The following is a 16,528-nucleotide window of genomic DNA, read 5'->3' on the forward strand; positions in this document are numbered from 1 at the left end:
AGCACACCTCAAAATGTTAAATGAGCTTGAGCCTAGATGAATTACATTTCAGGGCAAAGGCCCTCAGCCATGCCATTCAGCACACTGGCATGTCACCATCACAGGTGAAGTGGGACACAAGGAATTTGAAAGCAATAAAAGTGAACGTACTGAGAGAGGTGCGAGCACAGACCCGAGGTCATTCTCACTTCTGCACAGGTCTCACCTTTGCTATTCACACTGTGGTGAGAAAGGAGTAGAGTTATAACCAGGAGGGGTCAGTGCACTAATTTCTGGTCCTTTTGTGGGAGTGGCCATTTGTGGGAACATCATCTGTATCAGAAGAAAAAGGCAGAGAGCTGCTTTCTTTGGCCCTGAAGGCTATGATCTCAGAACTAAAGTAATTATCTTGTTGAAACTGTGGCAATGAGAAAAATGCCAGATGGTTTAAAAAGAACAAATATTGGCTCCCTTATCAGAGCAGAAGGTGCTGAATTCTAGACATCACAGAAATCTATGTTACCCCTTGGCAAAATCCCAGAGTGAACTGTTAAAAAGACAGTTGAGAGCCCTTGGAAACCAAAGACTGATGCCGAGAAGCCTGCAGAAGTTCACAAAGAACAAGTGGGACCTAATGTTTTAGACAGGGTTACAGGACCGTAGGTCAGCAGCATGCCCTAGAGTAGATTTCTAGAGATGCATCTTACCAAGCCTCTCATGATTCTCTGTGGATAACATGGTAAAATATAAAGTGGACGACAGACACAAGAGTCATATAAAACCACCAAAGAAGGGTTTGGGTTCTTGCAGCATTCTGAAGGACGGCGTCCTCAATCCAGTCCGTCTGACGTTGGGATCTGGACAGAAGGCACCCTACACACGAGACCTTCCCAGACGCCAAAGATGAGATGATCCCCCAAACACAGGATGATATAATCTTGATCCAAATGTTCCATCAGGCTGGAGAAATGGGCGCTGAGAGTAAATTCAACAACAGATTGAGTACACAGGGAGAGAAGGGAGAAGTGACTGCACAGCATCTCATGTATCAAAACCGATGGGGATTTAGAGGCTGGAATGGATGGCCCCAAAGCCAATGCAGTCTTCAGCGGCATCAGCAAGAATCTAAGTCCAGTTTTGGGGAGGTCAGGGCCTCACAGGTAGCGGGCTGCTCCCTGGGATGCTCACTGCCTTTCTATTCCCACCAACTGAGCACATCAACGGTGAGTCTCTTGTGTACCCAGACCTGTTGAGGTCAGTTAGACCCATTATCATAATTATGTCTTAATTTTAATTATTTAAACTGATCAACTGTAAGTGGAAAAATAAGTTGTTTCTAGGAAAACTAAGTTGAATGCTTTAAAGAGACGGAACAAAGGAGATTCACTTAAAAATGACTGTGGTTGAATTAGATGTGGGGAAAGAAAGTAGAAAAGACTAGGGAAAAAAGATCCTAAAAACATAGAAGGATTCTGCAAGGTAGATCCTTCACTTTAATTTATAGAAACTGACACTGGAAATTGCAGATGGTGCACTCTGGGTGTGGTCTACACAAAAAAGGTGAATGGAATTCCTATCGGCACACCCCATACTCAAAAAGTATGGCAAATGGGTATGCATTTACATATTTTACATTAAGATAAAATGTGTAAGAAATAACTATGATTTCCTTTGCTTCTCCTTTTTAATTGACTCTCTCGATTAACCCACCAGCCACCACACCAATCATGTCAGATAAAAATGCTTTACTACCATCTTATGTTCAGTTCTGGCACAGAATTTCACAAGAAGTGCTGATGAACTCAAACACATTGTAGGAGAGGGACCAAGATGGACAAGGCTCTAGCCCATCATGCTGAACTTAACTGCAGAAGGGATGGCTCGTGGGGCACCTGATGGTGTCCACAACTTCTGACAGGCTGTCAGGCTCAAGGACACACAGACGCAGAGAGAAGAGGCTCTCTGTCTCTAGCTTGCTCTTTACCTGCCCTCCATGTTTTTCCCTTCCTTTCAAAGAATTACTCTTTTTGCTCACACTCTAGATTGTAAACTCAAAGAAAGTAAACAAAATGCCCATTATAAATGCCCTATGAAGGGACTTACATCCTACTCACAAATGTCTTTAATTTTAGTCTGTGGGTTTCCAACTGAGAAAAATGCAATTATTTGCATTTGACTCCACACTGTTCCTAGCTCAACCTCCTCTTTTCCTTTAGAATAAGACAGAGGAAATAGGGAGAGATCTATCTCATGATACCAGGTGACTAATAAAAGAAAGAGATATTTATTGGGTGCTTGTATGTGCTTCATTCGCAATTTTTAAAGTATATAATCTCTTTAATTCTCTTCAATTTTGAGAGGTTTCTACCAGTATCCCCACTTATAAAATGGAAAAATGGAGGAATGAAGAGGGGTTGGTTTACTTCTCGTACACGCAATTATTCAGCTGGGAACTACAGACCAGGACGCACTCCCAGGGCAGAGTCTGGAACCTGCACTCTCTTTCCAATACGCTGCACTGTTTGCAGAGCTGTGAAGACCTAAGGAGGTTATCTGGTGAAATTGTGTGTGTGTGTGTGTGTGTGTGTGTGTGAGTGAGTGATTGTACGTGGGTGTGGAGAGCAACGCCAGGAAAAGGTGGCTGAGCCAGAATGGCACATTTGCAAACAGGTGAATACACAGGCTTAAAAGAGGCAAGATGGGACAGATCGGTCAGAACTGTGAGAAGGGAGAAAAAGCCAAGAGAGATGTTTTGTGGTTTGAGCTCAAGAGGTCATGGGCTGGGCTGAGAGGACAGTGGTTGCCAGAAAAGCAGGGTCAACCAGAAGCCAAAAGGGACCTGCCCAGGGTTTAAAGAGGAAAGATCTTTCCCAGAAGCCAAAAGGGTAGGGGAGAAAGGAAGTAGCCGGGTCTAGAGGGTGGAAGGTGAGGGAACTGGACAAACACCACACACTCGGGAGAGGGGCTGCAGAAGGGCTGTCTGTGGGTTGGAATGGGGAGTCTGACAGGGAACCTCTTCAAAGAGCTGAGCCGTGGGCAAGTTTGCCCCTAACTGGACGCTGCCAGGCTGTTCTGCTAACACAGCAGTAAACACTTGGTTCCTCCAAGATAGAGGGATCTCAAGTGTGGTTCCCTGACCAGAAGAATCGGCATCACTTGAAAACGTGTTAGAAATGCAAATCCTTGGGCTCCAGCCCAGACCCACTAAATAGGAAACTCTAGGGTGGGGCCCAGATATCTGTGGTTTTAAAAGCTCCCCAGGTGATTGTGATACAGGCTCCATTTTGAGAAATATTGCCCTACCATTAGGCTGAAACAAAAGGCCTTCAACCAAATTCAGGATGCATTTTTACTGGGGTGCCTTGGAGAAAAAGATGAATATTTCCAGGCCAAGAAACTCAGCAGAGGGAGGAAAGTGGACAAATAAAAAAAATGACAGAGAACAACAGGAGCCCTGAGAGGCCTACACACGGAGAATTATGGGAACACAGAGTAAGGGGCTTTAATCTGAAGGGAGTCCGGGCGGCTTCCTGGAGAGTGACTCTTGAAGGCTGCCTATGTCAGCCACAAAGAGGAGAAACTCATAATCCAAGGGGTACAGTCCGCCCCAAAGAGATCTCCTCTCTTCTTGTCCTTGAGACGTGGTGATGTTTGGGAATACTCCAGAGCAAGGGAAGAGCAAGTTCAAAGACTTGTGCAGGGAAAATTGGTAAGCAAGAACATCAGAACTATCAATATACTTGTCATCACTATCATGGAAATTCTAACTGAATGTCAGCCACACCTGTGTTATCACAATATTGAAATGTGATGAAATAGAGGCCCATCCAGTGGTGTGCTGGTAAATGCTTTCAACCAGCTCTCCAGGGATAAAAGCTTGCCAATTTCCATGGTGTAAATGTTCCACTGTGGCCAAATTCAAGTTTACCAATCTGACGTCAATGAGTGTGGAGCTGAGAAGAGATACACAGATTTGGCTCTTAAGAGCCAGTGAGTACCAGCTCCAACATGCCACTGGGCCCGTTGCACATCTCTAAAGCCAGTTTTATTTCTAAGGGTTCCTAGGAGAAAGCCAAAGCAGCAGTTCTGGAGGAAGGGGGTCAGATCCCCAAACTAATATTGTCAAATAGATTAATGCATGAAAATAAGAGGTCAAGAGGAAAAACATACAACCTCTGAGAAAGCAACAGGCAAACTCTAATGGAAACCAATCTGAATATTTGGGCAAAGTTTCTGAATAAATGTTAATATTGCCTGCCCTAATTTCTTCATCCATGAAACTGACCTCTCTTTGTATTAAAATGACAAACATGGTGGTGATGGTAGCACAAAATTGTGAATGTAATTAATATCACTGAATTGTACATATAAAAGTGGATAAAATGGGAAATTTTGTGTGGTATAAAGGTTAATAAAAATTAAAAATAAAAAGTAAAAATAACTGTATCCTCATTTTAGTTTTCAACCTTAGCTCCCTCTTACAAACATTTTATATAATATGCATTCACTCCCACTTACCAGTGAAGGTTAGTTTTAAAGGCTGAGGAAAGATAACATTAAGGTACTTTTTTCTTTACCCCATTAATCAAATAACACATGACCACAGACATCTGGTGAGAGTGGCACCAGTACAGTACTTTTAGACATAGTTCTCAAATTGAGTGTGCATAGAACCACCTGGAGGGCTTGTTAAAATGCAGATATCTGGGCCCCTGCCCCCTAAGGTTTCTGACTCCGTATCTCTGGCCTGAGAACCTGCATTTCCAGTAAGTTCCCAGGTGATGCTGATGCTGCAGTCCGGGAACCACACCTTGAGAACCCCTTTTAAACAGTGATGTTGGATCACTGGCACAAGTCCTCTTTCTTGGGGAAAGCACAATGTCCTTTAGCCATTTTAATGTGCAGATAGCAGGGGACCTTACACCCGTCACCTCGGCCTGCCAATCCCTCCCACGCACCCACACAGTTTCAGGAGCAGCCACGCATCACTAGCTATTATTGCCAAATGTTTTGGGGCAAACCGAGTGCCAAAGCCTGCAGCCTGGCCAACCACGTGCATGGCCCTGTTTTAACAGGATCCGTAAGACCTGGATCTGCTCTCTCCGTTACTTCCTAATTCCACCACCTAGACCCTGTACTCACCCCACCTTGTGCAGGGGGTAGATGAACAGCTTTGCTCCCATCTGGCACTGGAGGAAATTTAGGGTCCCAGAGGGGACATGACCTGCCACGGTGGACTCTGAATTTCAGACTGAGCCTCACTTCCTTTGCTTCCTCGTTTCCAGATTGGGCCATGGAAGCTGGAAAGGCCCATCAGCACCAAGGACAAGGAGCACCTGGTGGAGCTGATCTCAAACTCAGGTCATCTGATTCCTCGCTTTTCTTACTACATTTGCCCTCAGGGCTTCTGGTCCCCACCCTGACTGGCCCTGAATGCTGTGTTTTTGGAATTCCTGTTTCTGATTACCACAGTTTGTGTACTCTGTGGCTGTCACTTGCGAGCAGTTATTTCCCATCACTGCTCAGACCCAGGAACGTCCCCAGCCCAGCTCCTCACTCCAGGCCCAGAACCACTGGGGGAGTAAATGCTAAGTAGCAGTGTCCTCGGGGTGCCATATGCCCCACCCAGCACCCCAGGCAAGGGACAAGCTGCAGTTCTGAAGGGCACAATAGTGTGGCGAGCATTTGCTGCCTGGGGGGTGTCTGCAAGCCTCAGCCCTTCACCAAGGGATGTGTCCACATCTGTCTTGCTTTGGCACCGAGAACCTGGTTTGGCAGGGCCATCTCAGAGCGATGCCAACCCTGTGCTCTCCCCAGGCCTAAGGAACAGCGTTTAGAAATCAGTCCTCTGTGTTCCAGCAGTTTCTCCCTTCATGTGCCAGATGCTGTGTGTACAAGAGGCAGTCTAAAAAGTCTGTACTTGCATAGCTAGAGCAATGCCTTTAAAGTACACACCAGGGTCTGTTAGAAAGGAAGCAGCTCTTCCAAAGTCCCAGTGGAACGTGGCTTGAGGAATTTCTCTGCCTACCGCAATCTGGGGACCTCATGGGTCAACATTTCTCAAACATATCCTTCAGCACTTATCATCCTTGGTGCCAGGGACCTAACCACTCTGTGCCTCAGTTTTCTCATCTGTAAAATAGAGGCAATGACAGTACTTACCTCGTGGGCTTACTGTGAAGATTAAATGAACTCGTGTGCAAATATCTTCTAAGTGTGCTTGGCAGAGGAAGCCAGTAGAACCTGGCTCCATGAAGATATTGCTCTTATTCAGAAGACCACAGGCTGTGTGTTTGCCTCATGTGTGTCACTTAGAGGTTTTGGTATAAGCAAATTAATTCAAGAAGACTCTCTTTCCACCTAACGGTACCTGTTTTTCCTGCCAAAACAGGAAAAGTGCAACCCGCCCCATCCCCGTACCTGGGAAAGGAGGAAAATGAAAGAACTAAAGGGGGAGTTGTAGGGTCCACTTAGGTCAAACTCCCCTTCACAAGAAAGCCTCAGCTGAGCACCATCCCCAACATCAGATTTAACAAGCGGGTAAAACAATTACTCCCAAACAAAATAAGCACGGCTGCCAGTTCCATACTTACTTCCAGCACCGTCCATTGTTCGACAACAATAGCATCATAGCCCTGTATGGTTTTGCTATCTTCTGTGGAAACAGCTTCAAAGATGAATACTCCATCTGTCAAGCCATGTAAGGAATCTGTGGGGAAAAAAAAAAAAAGGCGGGGTGGGGGGGGAATCTGTAAACCGTCTGTGGCAGAAGCCTTACAAGCAGCAAAAATTTTCACTGCATTCATTAATAATCCCAATCAGAACATCTTTTCAGCATGTTAATTAAAGAAGGCACACACAGCCATAGAGTCTAGCCCCATCAGAATGAATGAGACTAATTTACCTCGCAGTTTTGAATAATATCCTTGATTTTATGAGCCCAAATTTCATTGTTAGCAATCACCATTTGATTTCACGCGTTTACCTTCCTTTTCACGCTCCAACGTCAGAATGCACCAGGGAGAACTTATCCAGGGTAAAACATAGTCATTTAGAGACAGTTTTTAGAAGAAAACTATATTTAGGTAAGAGTTTTTTGGTTTTTTTTTTTGTAAGGGAGGATAGATACAACATACCAGATCTGAGCTTGTCAGACACACGCTTAGATGCATCCATTCTTGGGAGTTGGTAGGAAGTGGGCTGCTGTACAGACAACATTTTAGACAGCTTTTGTCAAGGAGTGGAAATGGGGAAAGGGAGAATTTTCCTAAATGATCCAATGAAAATGTTTCTTTGAGCATTCCTCTAGTCAATGTACCAGGTTCCGAGTACTGCACAATTCAATTACTGCATATTAAATATCTGGAAGGACTTAAGAACTCTTAGGCAATGAGGGCGTAAAGAAAAACTGAACAGGGCCCCACCCCTGAAGTGGATTTTAAAGGGAGATGCTTTTTGCCCTTCCTTTGTTAATGGCTCCTAACTGCCCTAGATCATTTCGATAAGAGGTTGTAGGGGAGAGGACTGGACTTGAGGACCTGCCATTTGAACCTAGGCTCTATCACGAAAAGGGATGTGATCCCGCAGTGCTGTGATTTCTCATCTGTGGAGTGGGGCTGTGGACAGATAATCCCTCTGGATCCTGAGATTCTAATATGGGAATCACTGCTCAATCATACAAAGCAAGGGTAAATGATATACTGTGTTGTAAAAGGATAATTCACATGTTAACACAGTAAGGTGACCTCTTTTTTTCACAGGAAGGGGATGGAGAGAAAGTCAAAAAGTCCACTGAATCATGCTGGAGTTCCTGGAACTGCCAGCATTTCCGAGAATCACAAAGGAAAAGATGGACAGATGTGAATGCGTAACAACCTTTAGCTTCTGTCTTCCAACAGACCCCGTAAACAAAATTAAAGGCACTCAATAAAATGAAACAATTATTTGCAACAAAAAAGGCTGAGCTTGATATTCTTTATGAATAAAAAAAACTTTTACAAATCAATAGTTAAAAATACTAAAACAGAAATGGGCAAATGACATGAACTGGCAATTAATTCTCTCACATACAACACATACTCAAGATGGTCAGTAAACCTCTCTTTTGTTTAGAAAATTGGCAAATTTTGAGAAGAAAATGCATACTCCTGGTAAGGGTATGGTGATATGGAAAAGTTTACAGTGCTCAAGGGAATTTTAACCACATAATGTTTCTAGAAAGCAATTTGACAATGTCTTAAGAGCCTGAAACAAAAAAGCCCATTCTCTTTGACCTGCAACTCCAACTTCTTTTAGTCTATTCAAAGGTTCATCAAATGTCATCAAATATTTGTCTACAAGCATTATTTATAAAACTACATAAAAATATAAGCAATCCAAATATTCAACCATAGAGAAATAGTTAAATTAGGAGATTTCCATATAATTAAATACTATGTAGTCCCTAAAAAGATCACAGAAATTAATAATACAGAAAAATACTTCAGATGCAATATTATGGAGGAAAAATTCGGGTACTGAACTGTAGTATGAACTGTATGTGAATTTTTATGTTAAAAAGGGTTAGACAGACAAACTCTGAGGAAATATACAAAATGCTAGCAGAAGTTATGAATGATAGGATGAAGCATAATTTGAATTTTCTTCTTTACCCCTTTCTTCAAGGTTAACACAAGAGTTAATACCGGTGTTAATACAAATAAAGACAACACAGATGAAAAACTATGTTCTTTTTCTCTTTTCTACATAGCCCATGAAGGCAGAATTAAGAGTTTTAGAAAATGTGGGGAGAAAATTTCAGTATAAAATGAACAGAAAGAACGTTCCTTAGATTAATCTAAAGATGGAAGATAGGGCTCTGCAGAGTGAGCACCGTGTTACTGGAAGCATTCAAGCTTACACTGAATAACCAACCAGCCACTCACTCCTTCATTCCAATACCTATTCAGCCCTTATTTTTTGCCAAATACTCTGAGGTCACTGAAGATGTAGCAGGCAGCAAGACGGACAAAGTCCATGCTTTCCATGGAGCTTTCCTTAGGGTGGGGGAGAGAGACAGTAATATAATGTCAGAAGAAATAATTGCTATAGAGATATAAAGCAGGGTAAGGGGGGAGAGTGAAGGTGGAGGTGGAAGTGGCGGCTATTTTTGAAGAGTCTCCCCACTTTGAGTAGAGACTTGAATGAAGTAAGCGAGCAAACCATATAGATCTGTAGATTTTGAGAGTTCCAAGCAGAGGGGCAGCCTGCATAGAAGTGCAGAGCGAATGAAGGAAAGCCACGGATCCAATGAGCAACAGAACCATCAAGAGAAAGATGACGTGGGGAGACCAGCCAACTAGTACCTTGTCCATGTGGCTTGCTGTGGCCAATGGGATGTTAGCAGATACGAAGCAAACAGAAGCCTGAAATGTATCTGTGTGCTTTGGCTTGATCTCTTATGGTTCTGCCACCACTTTGAGAACGATATGTCCTAGCTAGCTGGTTGGTTCCAGAAAGATGAAAGACCTATGGGGAAGGCTACCCCAATGGATCCTAGCTTAAATCAGCTGATCCGTAGATCAACAGAGCTGTTTCAGCAGAGGTGACCCAGCCAACCCACAAATCTTTGAAAATAAATGACTTCTTTTTCTAAAAAGCCAATGAGTTCTTGGGGGGAGGGGGGTGGTAGAGTGTCACACTGCACTGTTGTGGCAATATAATGCCCAATGTAGACCTAAGAAACACGGAGCCATTGCACTTTCCTTAGCCTGGGGCTATTCCTGATTATCCCAGAATGACAGACAGAGGCCTGAGCAGCTCAACAAACCACAGCTGTGAGGGTAACTCCGGATCACAGCAGCCTTATCCTTAACAATGATAATCCATTTCAAGTAAGGTCTTTGTGGTAAATCAATACCACCCTTCAGTTTCATATTTGTTTCCTATTCTAAGAGTCTTATCAAACATCCTCAGCAAATTCTAAGCTTGCATCTCATCTACTTTGCTAAAACATTTCTCCCAAGCGTTCCTCCTAAGAGATATTTTACATAGGTGGCCAGAGAAAAAGAAAGCTTTAGCTGAACCACATTACAAGAATGGGGTCCAGAGATCCAGGACAAGAATGGACCATAGTCCACATACACGAGTGCAGCTAGGACCCCTGACACAGCAGCGATGCCCAAAGGAATCTCTTTGAATAAACTCCCCCAAGTCCTGACCTGGAGATGCTTGTGAATGGAAGACACGCAATGATTCCTTCAGGATTATATCAACAAAGGACACATTTCCTCCAAGCTCCTACAGAAAAAAATATTATACCTGATTTCCAAAGGTAATTCCTACAGATCTCATCAATGGAAAACCTCCAAGCCCATTAAATGGGCCTTCCATGTGCTCTGTGCTGGTTTGGATGTATTATGTCCCCAAAATGCCATGTTTTTTAATGCAGTCTTGTGGGGCAGACATATTAGTGTTGATTAGGTTGGAATCCTTTGATTGAGTGTTTCCACGGAGATGTGACTCAATCAACTGTGAGTGAAACATTTGATTGGAATATTTGCATAGAGCTATGGACCCCACCCATTCAGGGTGGGTCTTGATTTAATCACTGGAGTCCTGTAAAAGAGTTCACAGACAGAATAAGCTCCAAACAGCTGAGAGTGACATTTTGGAGATGGTCTCTGAAAGCAGACTTTTGCTTTGGAGATGCTAGACCAGTGTTTGCTCCAGAGAAGCTAAGAGAAAACAAAATGCCCCAAGAGCAGCATTTTGAAGAACGTACAGGAGCTGAGAGAGGAGCCGGAACACAATCCAGGATCAGCAGATGTCAGCCACGTGCCTTCCCAGCTAACAGAGGCTTTGCAGATATCATTGGCCTTCCTTCGGTGAAAGTATACTCCTGTTGATGTCTTAATTTGGGCATTTTCATGGCCTTCACACTGTAAATTTGTAACCAAATAAACCCCCTTTATAAAAGCCAATCCATTTCTGGTATTTTGCATAATGGCAGCATTGGCAAACTGGAACATGCTCCAAGTATTAGATAGCCTAATTCAACGTGAAATAGAAATGGGACCGTTGACAGAAGTGGGCAAAGATGGGACAATAAACTGTCCTTCTAGGTCACTGTCCTCACACAGCTAAGATAGTGAGCTTCGGGGTTAGAATATCACAAGAGGGTTCTAGAAATGCATCCACACTTAAAATGTAGTCTTCCTTTCTCTCTGAGGCAAGAGGGTTCTCTGCTACAGTGGCATTGAGCCTTCCTACACACCTGTACGAGAGCATGGAGGTGCAGAAGAGGGGAGGCACTCGTGACCACTTACAACCCACCCAGACTTTCTTTCCTACTCCCTGCCCGGCTGCTTTTCCTTTCTCCCCAACCACAGGCCCAGGAGGAGGGCTGCATGGTCAGTGGAGAGAGGTATGGCCAGGCTTGGGGACATGAAGTGGGGAACAAACCCAGATCCTTCTTTCCATCCACCTCACCCAGTGCTCTTCCTTCCAGGCTCTCAGCCCGTTGCTCTGCTACTCTGAATCCAGAATGCTGATTCACCTACTTAACTATGAGGCAAGTTCAGAATGGCTGTCAAAATTTGGTCATCTGTAACAGCAGAAAAGTCAATGAATGACAGAGAGCAGACAGCTGGGCTTTTAAAGAGCCCCCTGTTTTGACGGCCTTGTCCATTCCCTGTCTCCTCATTACCTTCATGGCTCAGCCTCACCGTAATGTGCACTGAGCTGGGTATAAATAGGTCTATCTCAGAGTGAAGGCCCCCAGTGTAAAAAGGTTAAATTGCCTCCATCTATGGAAAACATTCCATTATCACTGCATTTTTTATTAAAGTAAAGATGCTTCCCTACTGTGCACAAAAAGCTATTTGCCCCGGTATTGTATAAATATTTGATGCCGGTCTTTTGGCAAAAGGCCACGTTAACATTCCCAGCTTATGACTTACAAGAAGGATGTGGGAAAAGGAGATTTGCCATATTATCCCCAGAGGTCAATTTTATGCAGCAAGTGCTCTTCTCCTGCAGCCTCTGACATCACACTAACCCTCAGGCTCACCCTCAGTGGCTGCTCTTCAAAGTCTAGCCTGAAATGCACATGTCATGACTAGTGGGCAATGTATTTGGCTGATTTTTTGCAGGATTAGATAAGAAATGCTACTGCTCCCCTTTTAACAAACTACATTGGTGAACCGTTCACATGGGGGTAGCTGGCATCAGATCGCCTGGGCCCCCGGGGGGCCCCTCTCCCATTGGAGGGGGCATGGGTCAAGGTACCACCTTGATCCAGGAATGGCCCGTGCCAGCTGCGTGACCGTAACCACACGAGTTGTCCTGCTGATGTGTGATTCCATTGCAAATGTAATCACTGCTCAACTAGTTCCCAATAATGGTGCCATGTTACCTCACTCCCATAATTAGCTGCAGCTAATTCGCTGACATCATCAAAAGAGCAAGCAAGCCTGCTGCCTTCTCTTACTTCTCAAGCCCTCGCTGCTCTCTTGGCCCTCCTTTCTGCATTCAATATTTGAAGCTGTAAGTAATCTAGAGATGACAGGACTCCACTTTAGGGATAGACAGTGTTAGCCTGCAAGTTTCAGTCCCATTTAACTGATCAGATGGGAAGGAAAACTCTGATTCAGAGCGTTTGCTGGAGGCAAGGCACTCTGCCAGGCACAGGTGATGGTTTCACATTTTATCTTCCCCAAAATTCTGCAAAGGTTAGCATTTCTTCTTAGTAGGTGAGAAAATAGAGGTTACAGAAGTTAAATAATTTTTCCATGTTCAGACAGAATGTAAGAACCAAACTAGACCTGAAAATGAGTTTGCTTGACTCCAAAGCCTATGCTTTTTCAACTAACAAATATTTATTAAGCTACTACTACAGATGAACCAGACACTGTTCTAGGACCGGAGGCAGGCAATGGACAAATAGACAAGGTCTCCACACTCAGGGAGCTGATGGTCTCTGACTACTGCACCATACTCTCTCTGCCTTGGTGTTTCAGTGGAATCTCAGTGGGGTCACAGGGAGATGGCCTCAGGGCTTCTGTTGGGGGATAAATCTGTGCAGATGCCATGCCTTTCTATATGGGGGAGAAAAGAAAAGAAGTATGCTTATATGTGGATAAACTGTGATATATGGACACAGTGGAATAGTATACAGCAATGAAAATAAATGATCTGCAATTACATATGAAAATGTGCACGAATCTCACAGCATAAAGAGTGAAAAAAAAGCCAGACATAAAAAGTGCATACTCCATTCATATGAAGTTCAAGATTCACTATTATGTTCAGAGTCATGACTGTGGTTACCCCGGGGTATGATGGGGCTTTTAGGGAGTGGGTATGTTCTGTCCCTTGATCTGGAAGCTGGTTACATGGGTGTTCACCCTGTGAAAATCCACTGAGCTGTGCCCTTGTGATCTGTTCAATTTTCTGTACGGGTGCTATATTGAAATGAAAAGTTGACTTAAAAATATGCTATGGATACAAGAAAAACTGCATCTATTGGCATAAGTGAAATCTTCCCTCTACATTATTAAGTGCCTTGTCTGACATAGAAGCCATGCTTGTAACCATGAGGTTAAACATTTCTGGAGACAGGCAAGTTCCAAAGGAGCTGGCTGTGTAAACCCACCTGGATCTACTTCATTCTCTCTCCCTTGGCAGCACCCCGCCCCCCAGCAGCTCCTTACTCCCCCAAGTCTCTAGGGGTGAGCTGCAATACCAGCTTCTCCCCTCATCATCGTTAACATTATTGGGCATCATCCACAAACCTGTTGATCACCTGCTGGGTACATGGTGTACAGGCACTGGGACACAAAGAAGTACGGGCCCCTGGGCTTGCCCCGGGAGGCTGCAAGTATTTGTGTATAAAATATGTCCCTACATGCATTTTTGTGAAATAGGTACATATGTTTTACATATGCACGTTTGCAAATACAAGGTAACATAGGATATGCCAGGCACCAAAAAGGTGGTATAAATAACAAGTGTTATCTGGATTTAGACACGGCTGGGGCATCGAGAAGGGTCTCAGTGAAGACCTGGTCTTTGAAAAAGGGTAAGGAAGGAGAGACATGTAGCTATAATGTGTCTCCTGATGTGACGCAGCTTGTAGACCACGTCATGTGTAGTGTATTTTAGGCATTAATGCTTAATTTATCAGAGCTTTAGAACTCACTTCCAGTTTCTAGGAAATGTAGAGGCTAGAGAAATAAGGAAAATGATACCACGAGGAAGCAAGCAGACAAATCCAGAGCGCAGGACATTCTGTAGGAAAAGAGGCTAGGTCTGAATCAAACAAGTCATAAAAAAGGGGCTCTTTTAGACAAAAAGACAAGTGTGGCTATGGTAACACAGCAGTGCGTGGTGCTGGGCAGGGCTCTGGTTTGGTCATTTATGAAACAACTGAAGATATTTGAACATGGGTTGGATAAAGATGATATTGAGAGATTATTAAATTTTAAGTATACTAATGTTTAAAAACAGTAGGACTTACACATATGAAGGAGAAGGGCTGGGCGTGGGCTCGGGTGAGGAAGGTTTATGGTCAGCACAGCCGAGGGAGTCTGAGGTGGGGGTGCTGATCGGAGCACGGGAATTGTGGACTGCGGCAGGGAGGGTGCCAGGGTGGGGAGGAGGGGGGGAGGAGGGGGCAGACAGGGCAAGGGCAGGGTGAACACAGGGTGATGGGCAGGACAAGGGCAGGGCGAGGGGTCAAGGGGAGGGAGAGAGCAGGGCCCGGAGTGATTACAGTAGCAAAAGCAGCCTGAGTGGGCAGGAGGGAAGCCCGCGGTGAGAAATGAGGCCCCCAGCACCAGCTCCGCCTCGCCCCCACCCCTGACTCTCGGTATCTGCCCAGCTCCGCTTCAACGGCCAGCTCCAGGAGGGTCTCCCTCCTGGCCCTTCCCACCCTCCAGAAACGTCCACTCTGGCCTCCGCCTCACTGGCTGGAGCATCTCTGAATGCCTGTTCACTCTGCTGGGTTTACAAATCCTGGCTGGACCCTGGAGCCCCCTCCCCACCCAGGGCACCCACAGCCCTGCTGGGGCCTCAGCCTCTCACCAAGAGGCCTCTCCCCTCTCCTTTCCTGCCCGCTCACATTCCTTCTCCCAGTCCACACCCTCCCTTCTTTCTACTGCTTTCTTGCCACTGACAAACTGCTAACCTTGGTGATGACTTAATCTCTCTGTGCCTCAGTTTCCTCAGCTGAAATACAGGGGTAACAACAGTGCCTACTTCACCGGGCTATCATGACGGTTCCATGAGTCACCCGGTTTGAAGGCTTAGACCAGCGTGCCGCACAGTAACACTGAGCCCATCGATGTCACGAGGCTGCTTCTTGGCCTGTGACTTACTCTTGCCAGGACCCACAGGCAAAGCCTCCCTCGGCCCAAGACACTGGGCCATTCCAAGGATTAATAAACCATCTGGGGAGGGGAGCCCTGGGGACCACCAGCAGGAGCCCCAACTTGAGAACTTGTACAAGGCTTTCCACTTCTGGATTGTAAACCCTGACAACAGAAGCGAGAGTCTTACCTGGATAATTCAGGCTGAAACCTCATCTTGTTTGTGGGAGAAAGTTCTCATGAGTTTTATGACTCTGTGGAAAGTATTTTGAAGTACAAACATCCATTTAAGGGTCATTACTGGTACTCCCCCAGATGGCAAACAGCTTTAAGATGCACTTCTAGCCCTGCCAGGTTTACTTGTAAGGACACTAATTATCTCACTAGAAATAGGTTCCTTTTATGATTATGATTAGCTTGCCTTCTTTTTTTTTTATTTCTCCAAAAAGAACAGGCACACATTTGATCCTTGGCCAATGGAAACCTTAGGCTTTTCCAGGGCAGAAATGCCCTAACCCACTAAGCTTTACTCCCAAATCACATGCTCCCTCCCCTCACAAACACACAGGGTGAAATCGTGCTTAACATTAAAGCAAGTTCACATTCATTGTGTCCTGAGGCTTTTGCAGCACTTGAGAAAGAGACATGCCACTGCGGTGGGAGTCTCGGCAGGGGGCAGCCCTGCAGGAGAGACCTCACCGTCTAGGGTGGGAGACGTCGCCACTGCACACATCAGGGGAAATCTCATGTTCTGTCTTCAAGACAGGGAGGCTGGATTTAACGCAGCTAAAGCCAAGAGAGGATATAACAGCATTCCAAACACTCAAGGCAAATCAGATGGAAAAAATGTATAAATTATCTGTGTATTTGGACTCGAGGCTGGAGGGGAGGGGGCCGGTAGTGGGGGAGCATTACTCAGCCTCAGCTGCCCACACTGTACTAGTTATGATCACAAATGGTTTTGTGAACTTACAAGGTGTTCTCTCTGGGGGCTCAGCTTGCCCCTGACACGCTCAGGCAGTGGGGGCAAAGAGCAAACTTCCCTTATGAAGCCTGGGTTCTGCTTAGGGCAGGAAAAACTACCCGTGCTGCCTGTCAGACTCTCACAGGGGCTTCCCCGCGCATCTTCAAGATATTAGTGCAACCAACCACCATTTTCCCAGGGAGAAACGTACAACTATGCAGAGCCACAGAGAGCCTCT

General features: G+C 45.0%; 1 protein-coding gene across 1 annotated transcript in view; it reads right to left on the reverse strand.

Annotated features, from left to right (window-relative positions):
- RFTN1 (raftlin, lipid raft linker 1) overlaps positions 1-16,528 on the reverse strand; it is a 216,145-nt gene that overhangs the window by 29,341 nt on the left and 170,276 nt on the right. Inside the window, exon 7 of the mRNA XM_037845461.1 lies at positions 6,573-6,688. Coding sequence (XP_037701389.1) covers positions 6,573-6,688 — 116 coding nt within the window. The remainder of the gene's footprint in view (positions 1-6,572; positions 6,689-16,528) is intronic.

Source organism: Choloepus didactylus, chromosome 1 (genome assembly GCF_015220235.1).
Source record: "Choloepus didactylus isolate mChoDid1 chromosome 1, mChoDid1.pri, whole genome shotgun sequence".
NCBI lineage: Eukaryota > Metazoa > Chordata > Mammalia > Pilosa > Megalonychidae > Choloepus > Choloepus didactylus.